The sequence below is a fragment of the Idiotropiscis lumnitzeri genome, chromosome 13, assembly GCF_059441095.1.
Source record: "Idiotropiscis lumnitzeri isolate Australia: NSW breed Sydney's pygmy pipehorse chromosome 13, RoL_Ilum_1.0, whole genome shotgun sequence".
NCBI classification, from domain to species: Eukaryota; Metazoa; Chordata; class Actinopteri; order Syngnathiformes; family Syngnathidae; genus Idiotropiscis; species Idiotropiscis lumnitzeri.
In genome coordinates, this window is record NC_142403.1 from 5,300,597 (window position 1) to 5,318,486 (window position 17,890).

The 17,890-nt window shown below is 40.3% G+C and overlaps 1 protein-coding gene across 1 annotated transcript in view; it reads left to right on the top strand.

Annotated features, from left to right (window-relative positions):
• The first annotated feature begins 218 nt into the window (after positions 1 to 218).
• The window catches only part of hmcn1 (hemicentin 1), an 85,432-nt gene continuing 67,760 nt past the window's right edge, over positions 219 to 17,890 (top strand). The window contains exon 1 of the mRNA XM_088313513.1: positions 219 to 333. Coding sequence (XP_088169639.1) covers positions 219 to 333 — 115 coding nt within the window. The remainder of the gene's footprint in view (positions 334 to 17,890) is intronic.

The following is a 17,890-nucleotide window of genomic DNA, read 5'->3' on the forward strand; positions in this document are numbered from 1 at the left end:
CGCTTTTATCAAAACTAATAGTCTGACTTTTTCTTTTTTTTCTTCTTTTTTTATGTGAAGATAATTTCGGACTTGAAATGGACACCCGATTCGGGTGTTTTTTGTTTGCCCTTTCAGTGGCACTTTCACTCGGGCAGGACGCGGGCAACAAAGCCACACAGGAGGACATACCGGAGGGCGCATCCACGCTCGCATTTGTGTTTGACGTGACCGGCTCCATGTACGACGACCTGGTCCAAGTTATAGAAGGGGCGTCCAAGATTCTGGAGACATCCTTGAGTAGACCAAATCGACCGCTATACAACTTCGCGCTGGTCCCCTTCCATGATCCAGGTTTGATAACGTTAATTTTCCTCCACGCTTGTTGCATTTAGGGACTGCTGCTTTCATATGGCAAAGGGAGATAAGTGAGAAATCTAATAGTTTGCTCACGATCCGCCCATTGAAAGCTCAGTGTTGCTCACACCTCCAGATGAAGTTTGGAGTGTGCACACAGATGTTCAGCATGGTCGTCACTATCATTAGCATTCCGCCTACTTTTATGTATTGTGCGTGCTGCAGCTTTGCAATGTAGCTTGATGTTTATCATCACCCAAGGTGCTCTATCATTCTTGAGAAGCATTTGTTCTATGTCATTGAAATCCATGCCTCTGTCATGTTGCAATGTTACTATGAAAAAATTACACACGATACACATAGCTACATCATCTAACAGACAATTTTGCCAAACTACCAATATGTTGTTCTAGTAGTATGACAAAGTTGTCTACTGTGCAGAAATGTCAAGTGTAAGGCAGTAGTGGAAATCCTGTATTCTACTAGTAAGACACAAAACTTTTTACTCTTATTAATAAGGATAAAGAGTGTTGTAATAGAGTACAGAGACTTTGAACTGCATATTAAGGTTATCGAATAATTCTTCAAATGGCTTTCTATAGATAGCATAAGGAAGAAATCTTTTCCTACAATTTGTACACAAAATGAGTCACCTTCCTCCCCGCCATACAAATTGAGCAGTGGATAAGCCATTGTCAGAAATATGATGGCGATATCTGTCACTCACTAAACTAATTCACCTCATAAGGCTAGTTAATGGACTACACAACAATGCAATTTATTGTACCTCGAACAGGGCCACATAAGAACAGGTGTCCTCCTATGATTCAAGGGTATGAAAGCACTATTTTCAGGGCACCACCTTATTGGCAAGTCATTGTGTCCCAAAAAGCTAATTGAGACAAATTTTCCCAAAAATAATAAACCAGCATTCATCATCCAAGGAAATTTCCATGTCCATCATGTGAAAAATGTCAGACCTGGTTAGGGTTAGTTCTCTGGTCATTGCTTGAAAGTGGCTCTGAATCTTCAGATAACCTAGCTTTTAGTTATGAGCGAAGTTGTACTTGTTCCTTAGAGTGCAAATTGATTTAGACTGAATCGGCAGTACCTGGTTGCAGCAAAGCAGTTCACTCCATTTAGCCTCAGTTGCTTCAAGAGGACAATCTTCCAAGTTTGTAACAATTATTTCATTGATTAAACACTGTTCTCCCCTAATCTTGAACAATATCTATTCAAATCAAATCCATCCATCCATTTTCTAAGCAACGTAAAATACAGTATTGAAGAACTTAGTTTACTCTTAATGCTTTTAACAGAGACAAAGGCATCCAACGTTAGCCGGGAAATGTTAATATAGTCCAGTGAAAAGAACGATTCCTATTCCAGATGTTTGTTTTCCTCAGCTAAATTTCCGCACGTCACAGATTCTTTTTAAGCTTATTTTCGCAAGCATTTATTTAAGCAGGCAGCTGTGTTGCCTAGAATAATAAATATCCTCTGGGAGAAACTATGCACAGTGTACACAAATGACGAATTAATTATTTCAAGCCCCTGGGGAAAGGCAAAAATGTCAGATCATTAGCAGATAATAAAAGGAGGCAACAGTAGTGTAATGAGGCTTAATCCTAAACAACCGTTAGCCTCACCAAGAAATGTCCAATCACACAAAAGCTCTATTGTTGTCTTCGTTTTTGTCCGCCATATGACATCTATTTCTTTCTCAAAGCTTTTATGAGGATATGCGAATGTGTTCTCCAAAACCTTCAGGGAACTGGAGGATGAGCAGCACAGCACACTTAGAGCCAAAGTAGCAGAATATTTCCCCAAATGTTCTTCCCCACTGCCTGTGTTGTTCTTCTTTGAACATATATTTTAATTTTGCTCTCCCAAAGAATCTTTTTTATTATTAGATACAGTGTGTGTTAGATTTAAATGCCTTTCCTCTGTTGATCCAGTATGATGAAACAATCCCTCCCGTTTAAGTTGGCTCCCTTTATATCAGAAAGCAGAACTGTGACACAGTAAACATCCAAGAGTGTATTTGTGTTACACTTTGTGTGCTTTAGTGTGTGTTTGTGTGTGTTGAGTGTGTGTCAAGAGGATGCCTGGATCTTTGGTTAAGCCAGGAACCCCCCACAATCCCCTGACCTTTCCATCCTGCAGAGTGAGAAAGCAAAATGATACTTCACGGATTATTTTACTGAGGCACAGTCTTGTGTATTTAGCACGACACTCTAATGAATCTGTTGACCGCTCTGAGTTTTCAGTACTTTGATGATTTAAAAAAAAAAAAAAAAACAGAGTTCAGATTCCTCTATTGGACACATTTTCCGTCTGTTCATCTGTTCTGTCATTCCCACGGCTGGAACTGTTAACTTGTTGCCTCAAGATGCAAGATATTCACGCTCTTTGTTGTTTTTATAATTGAATCAATGTAGATGAAAAATCTTAAAATATTTTATATATATATATATATATATATAACAAATATAAAAATACATTACAAAGGGTTTATAGTAAACAGAATTAACTTCATTTCCTTTCTCTTGCATTAAAAAAATCCATTCAAAGATGGCACAAAACTGCTGAACAGCAAACAAACAATAAGTGCAAGAACTTGTCATTTTTTGCATTTTTTTTGCCACAAAAAATAGACTCCCTTAAACATCTTAATATTGTTTAACATTACACTGTGTGGCGTCACTGATGGTGCAGTGGTACACTCGCTCGACTTGTGTGCGGGCAGCGTGGGTTCAGTTCCCACTCAGTGACGATGTCTATTTCTGCCCTGTGACTGGCTGGCGACCAGTTCAGGGTGTAGTGCGCCTTTCGCCCGTAGTCAGCTGGGATAGGCTCCAGCACCCTCCCGCGACCCTGTACTGGATAAGCGGTGTGGATAATGACGTGACATGACATTATACTGTGGTTATTCATGTCATTCAACATCCACAAATTAACAGGCCTCATCAATCACCTGTATCACAGCACAGTATAATGTAGTCAAGTTTGTCCTCAATGTGTCACCTCTGCATGATAAGTGCGCCACTTCACAACTTGCTTTTGTAACACTAATACGCGTAGAATCTCTACACGTTTTAGATATATATAAACTTAGTGACCCTTCATGCACCGAAAATGAACTGCCAACAAAAAAAAAATGGAGTTTGTGTACTTTTGAGTTTGATGCTGCAATGACGACTTCGGTTGAAATCTTTCACTGCTGATTGTGTCTGTAAGCAAACTAGGCAGACTGTCTTGCATTTAAATTTGACGAACATATGATGAGTTTCCTATTTTACTTGATAAATACCATTTTCTTGACACGCTCTCTCTTCTTCTGATCCAGTCTTGTGGGTGGAGGCGCTTAGGCGATATGTCTGTCATCTCGTGGTGAATACTGTTATTGCAACTTAAACTGTCCCGCTATAGTAATTTTTTCTACTTGCAGAAATTAATTGAGGGACACTCAGAGTGTCGGCATGGGCCGCATGCCAGTTGCCCATCCCTGATATAGACACTTTTTTTTTATCCAACCATTATTTATAATAAAACCAAATCTAAATGCGAAATCAGCCTGTATTTGATATGAACTACTTATTAAGTGAAATTGATATGGAAAATTAATACTTGCACACAAATATTCTGTTTGCCCGCACATTAAGAGTGAAATTACAGAACCAAGTAAATCCTCTGTGTATTGCATTTTTCCAAAATAGCACTACATTCTGAATCCTTATTGGTGTTTGGCTAAATATCTGCTGCATGCACCAAATACAAAGATCCGCACACTAAATTGACACGTGTAATTTGTCGGCTTGGTGATGAAGCACTGTCTCACGAGCAAGTTTAAGTACATGAGGATGGCTGATGTCATGTTAGTGTTTGTTTAAGCGGCGCATACGCGAGATTGGTTCTGTGAAGTTGATGACCTGACCAGACTCATTCTGCCATGTCGCTTTATTTTGAGACCTATCAAAGCGTTGAGCGTGGAGCGATGAAATGATGGTTTAGCTGATCAAAGGCACTCAGCTCAGCGCTCGCTTTGTTCCTCTTCATTATCCACCCTCCCCTTTTACGTACCTTTGTGTTCTTCTTTTTAGAGCAGCCGTTTATGTCTGAGGTGCCCCACCTATGTGTGGAAGATTACAAGGAGCCTGCTTTTGACTGGACACAGTCAATAATGATGCTATTAGGCAGGAATGCCAAAAGATAGTTGAGGAGATTTCGGAGAAAAGAGGAGTGTAGGTAACTGCAATCTGTGTGTTTCAACCTGGTACGGTATATTTAAATTGACTTACATTTTGAGGATGGGAGCAGCCTCGCCCAAAGTGCCTTTAGGCACTCTTAACACAATTGCTTTCCACTCCATTTAGCTTTGTAATTAGTACTCAAGGGTTATCCCCCTCTTATTTAGGAAGAAAACACATACCAAAGGCCTACGGGAAAATATCTATCCAACTCAGTTCCATTGGATTAAATAAGAGAAAAGTTGTGAGGAAGTTGTTTAAAGACCTCTCGACACAACACACCGTTTGTTTGGTGTAGAGCGCCATGTCGTAAAGTCGGAGCCATTGTGATTGGCTTTTAGCCATTGAATCAGTGCACTGGACAAGAACTGGAAGTGACAAAAGCATATAAATTGTCAAAATTGAAGCTACTTCTCAAGAACTAAATGAATTTTGCTTATTTCCACATCTCCTCCTTGAACATAATGGCTGGCTGGACAACAGAGTGTGAAGACGATGTAATCACTCTCATTGACAAAAGACCGCTGTTATCGCCGTAAAAAGGCTAGCAGACTTTTTGAGAGTAGCGAAACTTCTTTAAGAACTGTCGTCTCTCCCAAAATCAAAGCGCAACACCACAGTAAAGAGAAGTTCCCGTTCCACACAACTGTCACCATCTCAACCTGTAGCTTTGACATCAATTCATCAGCAGGTACTGAAAAATTTGTCAAAACGCTGTCAGACCTTCCAATAAAGGCAGAGCCAGACCTTGAAAAGCCCGTTGTACTATGTACCGATGCATTACAGAAGGTTTTGGTGCGGTGCTGTATCAACGTCAGAAAGGTATACTCAACGTAATTGGATATTGGTCACCAACACTCACTCTAGCAGAGACAAATTACAAACTCCTCAGAGAAGCTTGGATTTTTAGCAAACTAGGCTGTGGCTAAACAATTTCGAGATGACCTTTTTGATGCTCATTTCACTGTATACAGTGAGAACAACCCTCAGACTTATGTGATGAAAACTGCCAAACTGAATAAAGTAGGGCAAAGATCAGGTGTCTGAACTAGCAGATTTTCGTTTCATTTTAAAGCAGATCCAGTCCTGGAGGGCCGCTTTCCTGCATGCTTTCCATCTCTACCAACTGCAACCCACCTGATTGAAATGAAGAGCTCATCAGCAAGCTCTGAAGAAGCCTGTTAAGTATCCTGCTCATTTGAATCAGGTGTGTTGCCGCCGGGAGAGATGGAAAACATGCGGCCCTTGACGACTGGAGTTTGACACACCTGCTCTAAAGATTCACTAAATAAAGATGCTGATTTCCTGTCTCGTCAGCCTGCAGAAATGGATAAAATCATATCCGACTGCACAGAGAAGTGCAAACCAGAGGACATAACTGATACAAGACTTGGACTCAGTGCAGATCAAGAAGAAAATACCGATTGGATTGCAGCCTTTATGTGCAAGGTTGAAGTGCTCGGCCAGTTAACAGATTCTTGTAAAACGCCGGTTGAAGCGATTCCAGTTAAAGCCAGTGACAATGGGTTATAAAGACAATGCAAGTAACATCTTCCAGCGTTAAACTGTTACCATCTGAAAACATTTTGAAACTTTGGAAGTAAGAATTTGAACTCAAATTTGTCGCTGGTGTGAACATGTAAAAGAAAACAGTCACCCACTGATTCACCCATACTTGAGAAATGATGTAGCGTAGTGTTTGTTTTGCAAAGGCGGTTTACGTTAAGTAAAGTTAAATATTGGGACACCACAAGTCTTTCCCTTTCAAAGAAAGGATTGAGGCTTGCAAAAAAAAAAAAAACAATAATAATGAAAAAAAGCTAGATAACAAATAAAAGATCTGTAAAATCCCATTATGGGACTGAGCCATTATATGCCGGCATCTTGTGCAAAATGCGGAAGTCAGCACATACAATACAATACAACTTTATTTATATAGCACATCTTACAACAGCTGGAGCTGTAACAAAGCACTTTCCATATGGTCTAATACAAATTAACGGGAAATTAGCACACGATTTAAAAGACATGAACATTAGAGACCAGAAGACCAACGACGCTCTCATGGTGAGTCGAAACCTAAAGAATAAAACATCACCAATATACTCCTGCTGCTGCAGCTTGGCAGAGACAGGTCTGCCAAATTGACAAACTCAAGTCTTATATGAAAATCAGGATCCCACAGTATATGTGCTGAGGTGCAAATGCGTTATCGTTTAAAAATAGAGCATAGTGTGTAAGAAAATGCAGTGAAGAAATTGGACAATCAAATTGAACCATTATAATTCACGGAAACATAATACCATTAACAGCTTAGCGACGTATCGTTCAATGTCAGAATTCAATTGACCTCTCACCAATGACTGTGGTAATTAATTTGTTTGAGGTATGTTTTGCCTTGGAGACATGTTTATCTGACCGCTGTCTAACTTTTACCATGTCCACAGCCTTACCAGCCACTCAGGGCTGACCACCATGTCAGGTGATTTTCATCAAAGCTGCCACTGTTTTCCTCGGAAGGAACTTTGATTTCCCATTCTTACACCCTAAGTTCATTGCTTTAACAAAGTAAATATGATATATATGATATGTATGAGGCCACATTTACCAATTTGATTTTTTGTACGAACCATCTTATATGCCTCTACTATAATTACCTCCTAAAAGCATCCTCCTGAAATTCATGTAAATTCATGAAATCCATGCCAAAAACAGAAAAGCATGCACACAGTTAACCATTATTTAGCACATCTCTAAATCAGCATGGTACTGTAGCATTTTATTGCCCATAGTAATTGCCGCAACCTAAATACGTAGTGTATACTACAAACCCGTTCACCAAAGGCTTTGCTCAAATCAGCAGTTCCACAGATCATTTCACCAGTTCAGTTAGTGTGTCGAGAAAGAAACACATATTGGGAAATGCAATCTAAATTGCTCTCTAGTTGTGTTTGAAACTCTTGATCTTGTTTTACCTGATGCAATGTTCGTTTTACGTCTGTCTTGCAGGAGTAGTTCTGTTGTCGACTGTTATTTCCGCTTGTTTGCCACATCTCCAAGTGTGTGGTGCTGAGGCATGCAGAAAGGTAGCCTGATTGACAAGAATGCCTGTACGCTTTATAAAACATGTCTCAGGACACGACACGTGCTTAAGGAGTTACAGGCAGCAAGGGTGAAGGTCAGGCTGCCTGTGGCCCCTGGCCCATGCTTCAGTGAAGTGTGGGGGAGAAGTCATGTATCATGACATCCCATCTCCATGGATGAGTGGTAGACACCATCTTACGTCAGAGTTTACCAAAATAGTTTGTATAATTAGGGCCCGGGCAGCAACCACTGCTACAACAGAATGGAATTGATTATTAAAACGATTATTCAATGGTTTCACAACTAAGTATTTATTCAACTGCTAAAACCCAATTACTTAATTCTGTTATAGCCTCATGCCGATTCATCCCTGCATGTTGAACACTTTATTCTTAAATACTCTATTTTTTCAAAGTTCTTTGATCTTTTTGTGTCCTTCAATTTTGAATCCTTGAATCCTTGATAAGTCAAATTTAAATTTAAAATGAATTAATAACTTGAAACTTGACAATTAAAAAGTAAACACAAATTCAGTACACAAATAAGTAAGAAAGTAAAAAAAGGGAATATACTAAAATAATAGCTGTTGAAAAAACAACAATATTAAAACATGTAGCGTTTGTTTTTGCAAGTTTTGGGCTCTTGGGGGTCAGTGTGCTGCTGGGATGGATGGAGTACACGCTTAGGTGAGAATATAAGAAAGTTGTGATTAAACTCTATTATTATAGCCAATTTCTGACAGAATGATAAAAAAAATAGCTTTTTAGTATCTTTCCCATATGTAAGTACTTCTACAGTGTTTGTTCGTGAATATTCGTTATTTGAAGGAATATCACTCCCAAAGCCGATATGCTAACTTCCGGTTAGCATTTGAATGGGATATGACATTGACTTTAGCATTGCTGCAAGTGATGTTTTAAAAACTATGTAAAAATTTGTGTTTGCGTGTGCGTGTGGGTGTGTGTCCGTGTGTGTGTTAATTCTACAGTTAACTCTAACTGGGGTGTCATAAATCAGTTTAATGGACGCTGAGGAAAAACAGTCACAAACCAGATACGCTGCACACTTGCAACATGGTGCATTCAGATACTTTCACAATGTCGGAAACCTGTTAACGCACTGCGGCGTACTGCACATAAATCGATTTTCTTTTATTACAATTTTCCAAAGATCATGAGAAGCCAAAATCCAAATCTTGAAAAAATTTTCACTTATCATCACTTATCATCATTTGTGAATTTCGTCAATTAGCAACACATAAGATCATTTTTGTGTCAATTACTGTCTGGCATGTACTGGTCACAATGTCAAGACCATCACATCTATCAGCCTATTATACCACACGCGACACGGCTCCTCTTGGCCGAGGCAAGCGGACTTTTTACTCGGACTTGCTGTGTGTTAGCCGAGCAATTCAACTTCAGACTCATCAATATTTTGAAGCCGATGTAATTGCATCCTCTACTCTATTAGATTTGTTTTTATAGGGCGTAACTCAGCCGCTTGTTGCTATGGAAAACCGGCAGCACTGTTCCAGCGTAACGTGTTTAAGATTGAGTAGAGCCGTCAAATTGACGGGCATGCTGTAGTTAATGGAGAAATGACTCGCAACTATTTTTATATTGTTTAATACCATTAAATTGCATCATGGGAATGAAATATATACAGAATTAGGTAAAGTCGAGAGGCCGGGAGCATCGTCAATCTGTATACGCAGTGTAATAGCACATCAAAGTTTGAAAAACGTCAAACTGACGGTTCTCTGTGTTAACGGAGCCCTTTCCTGCTACATTTGACCTAGGACTACGAAAATTGGGAGGCACTTGTAGCACCCCGAGAAATACCAAAAAGACTGGTCGCTATGCCCTAAAATGTACAGTAAGTGAACTATGAGTATTTTTATACATTTACCTGGGCCATACTTTTCCCACCTTGTGCTAGAGGGTTTATGATTTTTTTTTTTTATAAATCTATATAGAATGTAATACTTCCAAAGAAAATGATCTAATATAAAAAGTATATCCGCAAACATCTTAAATCTAACATTTTTTTTTTTGCATGATGCAGACAAATGAACCATTATAAAGATCAGAATGAAATGCATTGGAACATGATGTCCACTCTTTTGAACTAAATAATGTCAATAAACCTGACCCCTGCTGTTACGCAGACAACTAGCACATGCTTTTGTCCAAACAGGAAAGGCTAATACTGTATAATCAGTGCCCTTTTTTATTTATTTTTTTGCATCACACCTTTGTATAGCCCAAAGTTGCTTTCGCAAGCTCTGGAACACAAACTGGAAATCTCTGAATAAGCATCTGTGTGTGGTCTACTCTGCTAATCTGCTGCATCTTCGGTTTCTTTGTTAGTTTCAGCATGCGTAATCACGCTTTGCTTTTTAAAACAAACAAGACACTTTAAGCAATATAACACTCAGTCAGTGTTGAAGGCACTCGTTACAAAGTGCTCAGTCATGAGATTTGCAGATTTGTGGTTGCATGTTACCACTTAGTGTCGAGCCACTACTTAACTTAAAGTACGCTATTTGGGTGATTAAGTCAATCAAATGACTCGTAGAATCGTGCCCATGCAAACCTCGGTCTTAGTCACAGAATTTCTCCATGCTGGGTGTGACCTTTCAGTGAGAAGCCTTTCGAGATTTCCGAACCAAACAACACTCTAAGTCACTTTTGTCATTTGAAATCCTCGGCCCCAGCATGTTGCCAAGGTGATGAATGGTGCATCTGTCTGACCTCTTTGCTGTTGAAATAACACGGGGGGTAGGTGGTTTATTAAGATTTTTCAAGATGTAGAGGGATTGCCGTCAATGTTGAGTCAATTTTTTTCATTATGATGAACACTTGGTTGGAAAAGTTAATGAAGTAAGGAACAACACTATCACAAAGACCCGGGGTCATAAACATTCTCTGAACTCTTTCTGGCTTTATGGACATTCTTCTTCTTGAATTATCGGCATGATTAGGTCAATAGAGGCTCACATGTGCCAAAGATTAATAAGAGCAAATTCAGACTCATTTTCGAAGGAAGCCAAGGGAGAAATCTATATTTGCTTGTTTCCAAAAAGTTTCATCTGGTATTCATCAGAACAGCATAGTTAACCTTGCCTCATCGAACCTTTTACGGTCAGAAAAGTCATCAAAGTATTGTCAGGATGATGATATTGATTAACATTGGATGGGTGGTTAATTGAATGCTATTCTCCCTCTTGTGTTGTGCGTGGCAACAAAAACAAGTAGTTCATGAAAATGTGATCCAGATGTGTGGTTACCCTGTGTGGACCATGGAGTTCAAGTGCATGGTAGAAAAGCAATTAAGGTCAACGGTCAGCTGTGGAGACACGGGTCAGACAGGGTCTGAAAACAGAGAACTTCCCTCCTTGTGGCGCCGACCTAGGAATTCCACATAGGAGCATTTTGAATGTAGTATATCCAGTCTACACACACCTAAAATAAAGATCATCCCAATTCAATTACATACATTTTTCTAAAGACTTATGAAACAGCAAATTTGTTAAGTGAGAAATCTTATTTTCTTTCCTTTTCAAATCAATTGCTTTGAGAAAGGGGACTGTACAGATGATTTATGTGGACAGATATCCTGCAGCGTCAAAATGCAGTTTTGAATGAAGCCACCAGTCTGTTTAAAACACAAACCCATATAAAGGTGTCACAAGAGATACCCCGGAGCAGTGTAGACTGTAAATTGTTCCTTTCACATCTTTTCCCATCATTCACCACAGTGAGTCTTTCGCATGATTTGTCTGGTGCAGTATTTACAGTATTTATTGCATGCAAGTTTGTGTGTGTGTGTATTACTTTTTTTTTTTTAATCTTTTCAACTCTCATGTTAGTGTGGGATCGAGGCCCCACATTCGGTGATACTTCCATTGTATTGAGTGGAGTGGTGCCACTATAATCAGCCTAAAACATGGTGGTCCTTTTTCATACTGGGGAACTTTCCATCACATACTAATTTTATATTAGTTCAAAATAAAAACCTGATGCTATCTCGGGCAGTGCGGGCTAAATGTCAGCTATGGTTGGCTCACATAGTCAGCGGTGAATAGAAGATTATTCAAAAAGAGTAGAAGGAACCGAGCTTGCTGATAAAGGATGTAACATAGTTATGGAAAATACACGAAGGCAACAGAGCCTAAGGTGGGGTTAAAATTGTCATCTTTTGTTTTCCTCTAACATCCATTTGATGTCTTGGCACTTGAATGATGTCTAATGAAAACCTTAAGAGCCCAATTTGCGTCATAAAAGTTGAATAGCACTCAACATGTGCACATTTTACATGGCACGCTCACAAATGCATGCTAAACAGTATGCAGTTCAACATGTGTTCTCTCAGTGGGACTGATGGAACGAATTACACCACGTAGATGATGGTCACTGACAGCCACTCGTTCTGGCCCATTTTACCCCGACTCAGCAGAATGACAGTACACAGCGTGTGTTTATGGCCTCTGTTGCCTTTTTATGCGCTGTAACAGTTACTTGTGAACTGAACATAGGAGTGTGTGGGCTCAGAAATACAAAAGACCTCAAGTGCCCTTTTTCACACTTATACAGCGGAACTTCTAAAGTCGACTGCCATCGAGGTTGCTGGCATTGTACGACTATGAATTGGACCAGGATATTTATTAAAAAAATGAAATCCAAAACAAACCAGCAGCACTAAATGGATAGTGTTAATTTTTTTTGTTTTTTAAACTCTTTTGTGACGGGTGAGCAGTTAGAACAACCGTGCCAAAATACCAAAATGTTATAATTGTAAATTCCTGTTGTACTTTTTTGTTTCCAAAATAATGTATAGTAATAATAAAACAGAAAATAAATATTTCTAGCCATTGTTTGGACAAACTGTGTGCAGCGGGCCCTACCAAAGAGATACAGTCCAGTCTGTGCAGTGCAGACTCCATCACTGACGCTGTCATTGACTGACAGAACAGATTTTTTTTGCCCAGTCCCAATTAGAAGAACATGAACACACAAAAGATGTATGGCTGCCCTACTTTTGTCAGCCAAAAAGGATTTCCTGCCAAGGCATCCATATCGGTGACCCCTCACTTGAGCGGCCTCCGAATTCCATGCCGTTGATGTTGGAACGAATCAGAAAGTCACACTCCAGTGAATACAAAAGCAAATCCAACCAAATTAGCCTCAGTCTCAATCCTCGTCTGGAGTCAAAATTAGATCAAAAGTTGACATTTGCTCACTTGTAGTTCACCTCTGTAGATAACTATTTGATTGTTTAATCTTGCATGTGATGTGCAGATGTGGGCTGCCTTCATGGCATTACAGAATAAATGGATGCTATAAGAATACCTGAAGCTTTGATGAGCTTTTGCAAGTAGTTCTCTTTCATTACATTACTGGCAAACTAAGAGAAATGGAAGAGGTGCAGAGCTTTATTTCAGTTTGTCTGATCTATGCTGCTCATTTTTTCATCGGTTGTTCTTAACAATTTTGCCAGCATTCTTTAACTCTGACTTCATTCACTTTGCCTTGTTCATGCCAATTATGTGTTCTCCTCCGCTTTTATCCACCGGGCGAGTAAACGCAACTATGGTTTCGTGCACCACCACATGCAACACTTGCACCTTTCTCATGGAAAGACTCTCCCTGCTAGAGGGACGTGTCCGCCAGCTAGAGCAGAGTAATGTGGTAAGCGTAAACGTGGCGGACACGACTGTTAGCACGGGTTGTAGCCAACCTGCTAGTCTGGTTAGCATTGGCCGTAAACGGCTTGCTAATCGCGGTGAGCCTGTTAAGACACATAGCAGTTCCATTCCACCTCGGTCTCATGGCTCCCGCACCTTAGTGATAGGTGACTCCATTACCCGCAACATTAAGCTTGAAAATCCAGCCACAGTAATGTGTATTCCTGGGGCCAGAGCACCCGACATAGAAGCTAATCTTATGGAGCTAGCGCGCAAGACACCTATACACCAGCGCTGTGCAAACAACGCTAGCTATTCAGATATAGTGATACACGTTGGCTCCAATGACACTAGGATGAAGCAATCAGAGATCACAAAGAAAAACATAGCAAGGACTTGTGATCTCGCCAGAAAGATGAGTCGGCATCGAGTAATTGTCTCTGGCCCCTTGCCTGCGAGAGGCAATGATGAGAGGTTTAGTAGATTATTCTCGCTAAATAAGTGGCTGGCTAGTTTTTGTAGTGAGCACGGACTGCAGTTTATAGATAACTGGCCTTCTTTCTGGGGCCGACCCGACCTGCTGAGGATGGACGGCCTTCACCCTAACTGGGAAGGCGCCATCACTCTTTCTAGAAACATAGATTATTGTTTGAGCCTTCCATGACTATTCATATTAGAGCAGGTCGGGCTGCAGGCGAATAGTGAGCCTGTAAGGAAGGGTATGGAGTCTGTAAGGCTAGAGCTAACTAGCGCTATGCTAGACTTAGACAACACACATAGCTTTTCTTCTAGATTTGAGCGCTACACACCATACGCTGGTAGATCTCATACTGATATAATTTCTACTGAGGTGGCAATACATGATGGGTTTAAGCATTCCTCCTCGGTCGGTTTTATTGACGACGAGCCGTTCTCTCAAAATAATAGCACTCGAAAGCTGGTAAATAACTATCGGATTCCGACCGTCAGAATTTCTCGCCGCGTTTATAGTCGCTCGAGGTACAATCCGGGACCTAGGCAAGGCAATCTCCTTAATATTATGACCAGGAGTCCTGTTGCGCGGAATAACTTAGATAGACCTATTTTACTGAAACTCGGTTTTTTAAATATTAGATCGCTTTCATCGAAAGCCTTGTTAGTTAATGACCTTATTAGAGACCATAATCTTAACATGATTGGTCTTTGCGAGACCTGGTTAAAACCAAATCAGTTTTTACCGCTAAATGAGGCTTCGCCTCCAAACTTCGTGAGCTCGCATGTTGCGCGCCCTCAAAAGAAAGGCGGGGGTGTAGCCCTCATTTCCGAATCTAACCTAAAACTTAGTCCTCGTTTTAGCAATTCCTTTAAAACATTTGAAGTTCTCATTATGCGATCCTCAGCCGAGCTGCCGTTTTATCTTGCCGTTCTTTATCGTCCACCTGGCTCTTACTCCGGCTTTTTAGATGAATTTTCTGAATTCGTAGCTGATTTAGTAACTCATGCGGATAATATACTTATCATGGGCGACTTCAACATTCATATGAATCTCCCGTCGGAACCACTTACGGTAGCGTTTCGGACAATCATTGATATGTTTGGTTTCACGCAAATAATAAATGAAGCAACGCATATAAATGGCAATACGCTAGATTTGGTATTAACCCGAGGCTTAGCATCTTCAAAAATAATTGTATTACCATATACCAGTGCTATATCTGACCATTACTTTATCAAATTTGAAGTCTTGGCTCACTGTCATCGTTCTGACCATAATCAAAATTATAGCAGCCGTAACATTAGCTCCTCAACCATCGTTGCGCTCTCTGAGCTACTCCCTTTAGCAACTGCTTCGTTTCCTAATTATATTGGTACGATTGATGATCTCACAAACAACTTTAATGTCGCTTTGTTAAATGCGCTTGACTCCGTCGCGCCTTTAAAAACTAAAACTCGTCCAAAGAGGCTTACTCCGTGGTTTACAGAGGAAACGCGCGTACTGAAACGATCTTGTAGGAAGCTTGAGCGCAAATGGCGTGCGACCAAACTTGAGGTCTTCCGTCAGGCATGGTGCGATAGTTTACTAATATACAAAGAAGCGCTTAATTTAGCCAAAACTAATTATTATTCTAGATTAATTGTCTTACATAAAAACAATCCTAAATATTTATTTGATACCGTAGCAATGCTAACGCAACAGCGACCAACCTCGGATAGCTCTTCCTATTCAGCTCACGATTTTATGCAATTTTTTACTCAGAAGATAGAATGTATTCGTGATGAGATTAAAGACACTGTTCTTAAAATTCCGTCGAATTCCGCGACAAATTGTGTTAATAGGGACATTAGGGCTGATAACTGTCCGATAACCTTATGTCAATTTAAAAAAATATCTCTTGAGAGCCTAACAAAATTGGTTAGTGCGGCAAAACCGACAACTTGTGTGCTCGATCCGCTTCCTGGCAAACTAATTAAAGAACTGTTTACGACCCTAGGACCGTCTGTTTTAAATATAATTAATCTATCACTTACCACGGGTGTAGTACCAGCAGCTTTTAGGACCGCCGTTATCCGACCGTTACTTAAGCAACCAAACCTTGACCCAGAGAGTCTCATCAACTATAGGCCGGTTTCAAATCTTCCGTTTATTGCAAAAATTCTTGAAAAAGTCGTAGCGCAACAACTTAATGAATATATGACTGTTAATAATCAATTTGAACCTTTCCAATCGGGTTTTAGAGCCGACCACTCTACTGAGACGGCCCTTGCTAAAGTTACTAATGATCTTCTCATAGCTATGGACGCCGACACCTCATCAATATTACTCTTACTCGATCTTAGTGCCGCTTTTGATACCGTTGATCATAACATATTATTAAAACGCCTTGAAACGTGTGTTGGCATTTCAGGTTCAGCGCTTTCTTGGTTTAATTCGTATCTGTCGGAGAGGACGCACCGTGTAATTCATGGCAATACGACTTCGGATATTTGTAAGATCATATGTGGAGTTCCGCAGGGATCGGTACTTGGACCTCTATTGTTTAGCATCTATATGCTACCGCTTGGTGATATTATACGGAAATATAACATTAGTTTTCACTGTTACGCTGATGATACGCAATTATACATGCCGTTGGATATAACGAATCCCCGCGACTGCTATAAATTAGAGGCGTGCCTTGCCGAAATTAAACAATGGATGTCTTTCAATTTTTTGCGTCTTAACTCAGATAAAACCGAGATGCTCATCATTGGACCAGCGCGTCATCGGTACCTTTTCAAAGACACCACTCTGAATATCGATAAATGTAATATTATCCAAAAGGATTCAACAAAAAATCTCGGTGTTATATTTGACGCAACTATGTCTTTTCAAATGCACATTAAAAATATTACTCGAACTGCGTTTTTTCATCTGCGTAACATTGCTAAAATTCGCCCAATTCTATCAACGTGTGACGCGGAAATCTTAATCCATGCGTTTGTTACATCTCGCCTCGACTATTGTAACGCTTTGCTCTCGGGTCTCCCCATGTCGAGTATTAAAAGTCTGCAGTTAGTTCAAAATGCAGCAGCTAGACTCTTAACTAAGACGAGAAAGTTTGATCATATTACCCCGATATTAGCCAATTTGCATTGGCTTCCGGTCCACTTGAGATGTGATTTTAAAGTTCTGCTACTTACTTTTAAAATATTGCACGGCTTAGCACCTTCTTATCTCGTTGACCTCGTGGTACCATATGTTCCGTCCCGAAACCTTCGCTCACAAAATGCTGGTCTTTTAGTGATCCCGCGAGCCAAAAAGAAGTCCGCAGGTTCTAGAGCGTTCTCTATTCGGGCACCAATGCTTTGGAATGCACTTCCCTCAGATATTAGAGGCGCCACCTCAGTAGAAATGTTCAAAACACTATTAAAGACGCATTTATACTCTTGTGCATTTAGCTGAAATATTTGTTGGCCTGTTTACTGCCGCTTTTTTTTTCTTTTGTTTTCTTTTCTGCCCCCTTTTCCCCCGGCTGGGGGATTAGGTGACGGTGACCCACTAGGAAGTTTAAGGCATTGACCAACTGGGCATGCACCTGTTCCAGTGATGTCGTCTTCCTGCAGCGCGACATTTGATCAATTTATTTATATACTTTAGCATCTAATTTAATTATTTGTTGGCCTGTTTACTGCCGCTTCTTCTCTTTTCTGCCCCCTCCTTCCCCTGCTTGGGAATTAGGTGATGGGGACATGCTTTGAAGATTACGGCACTGACGAACCGGGAAGGGACCTGCTCTGCCGAAGTCGTCTTCATGCAGCGCCTTTTCTGATTTCCTTATAGTTCAGCACTTCATTGAACTACTTGTTGGCCTGTTTGCTATTTCTGTTCTTTCTTTTCTGTTCCCAATTCCCCGAATTAGGTGATGGCGATTCACTTGGAAGTGGCTGTACTGAATTTACACCAACTGACCGGTACAAGATCGAAGGCTCATCTTCGGATATGCTGCCATGGATATTACGGCCCTGGATGAGGACCCACTCCACTGAAGTCATCTTCCTGCAGCACTTCATT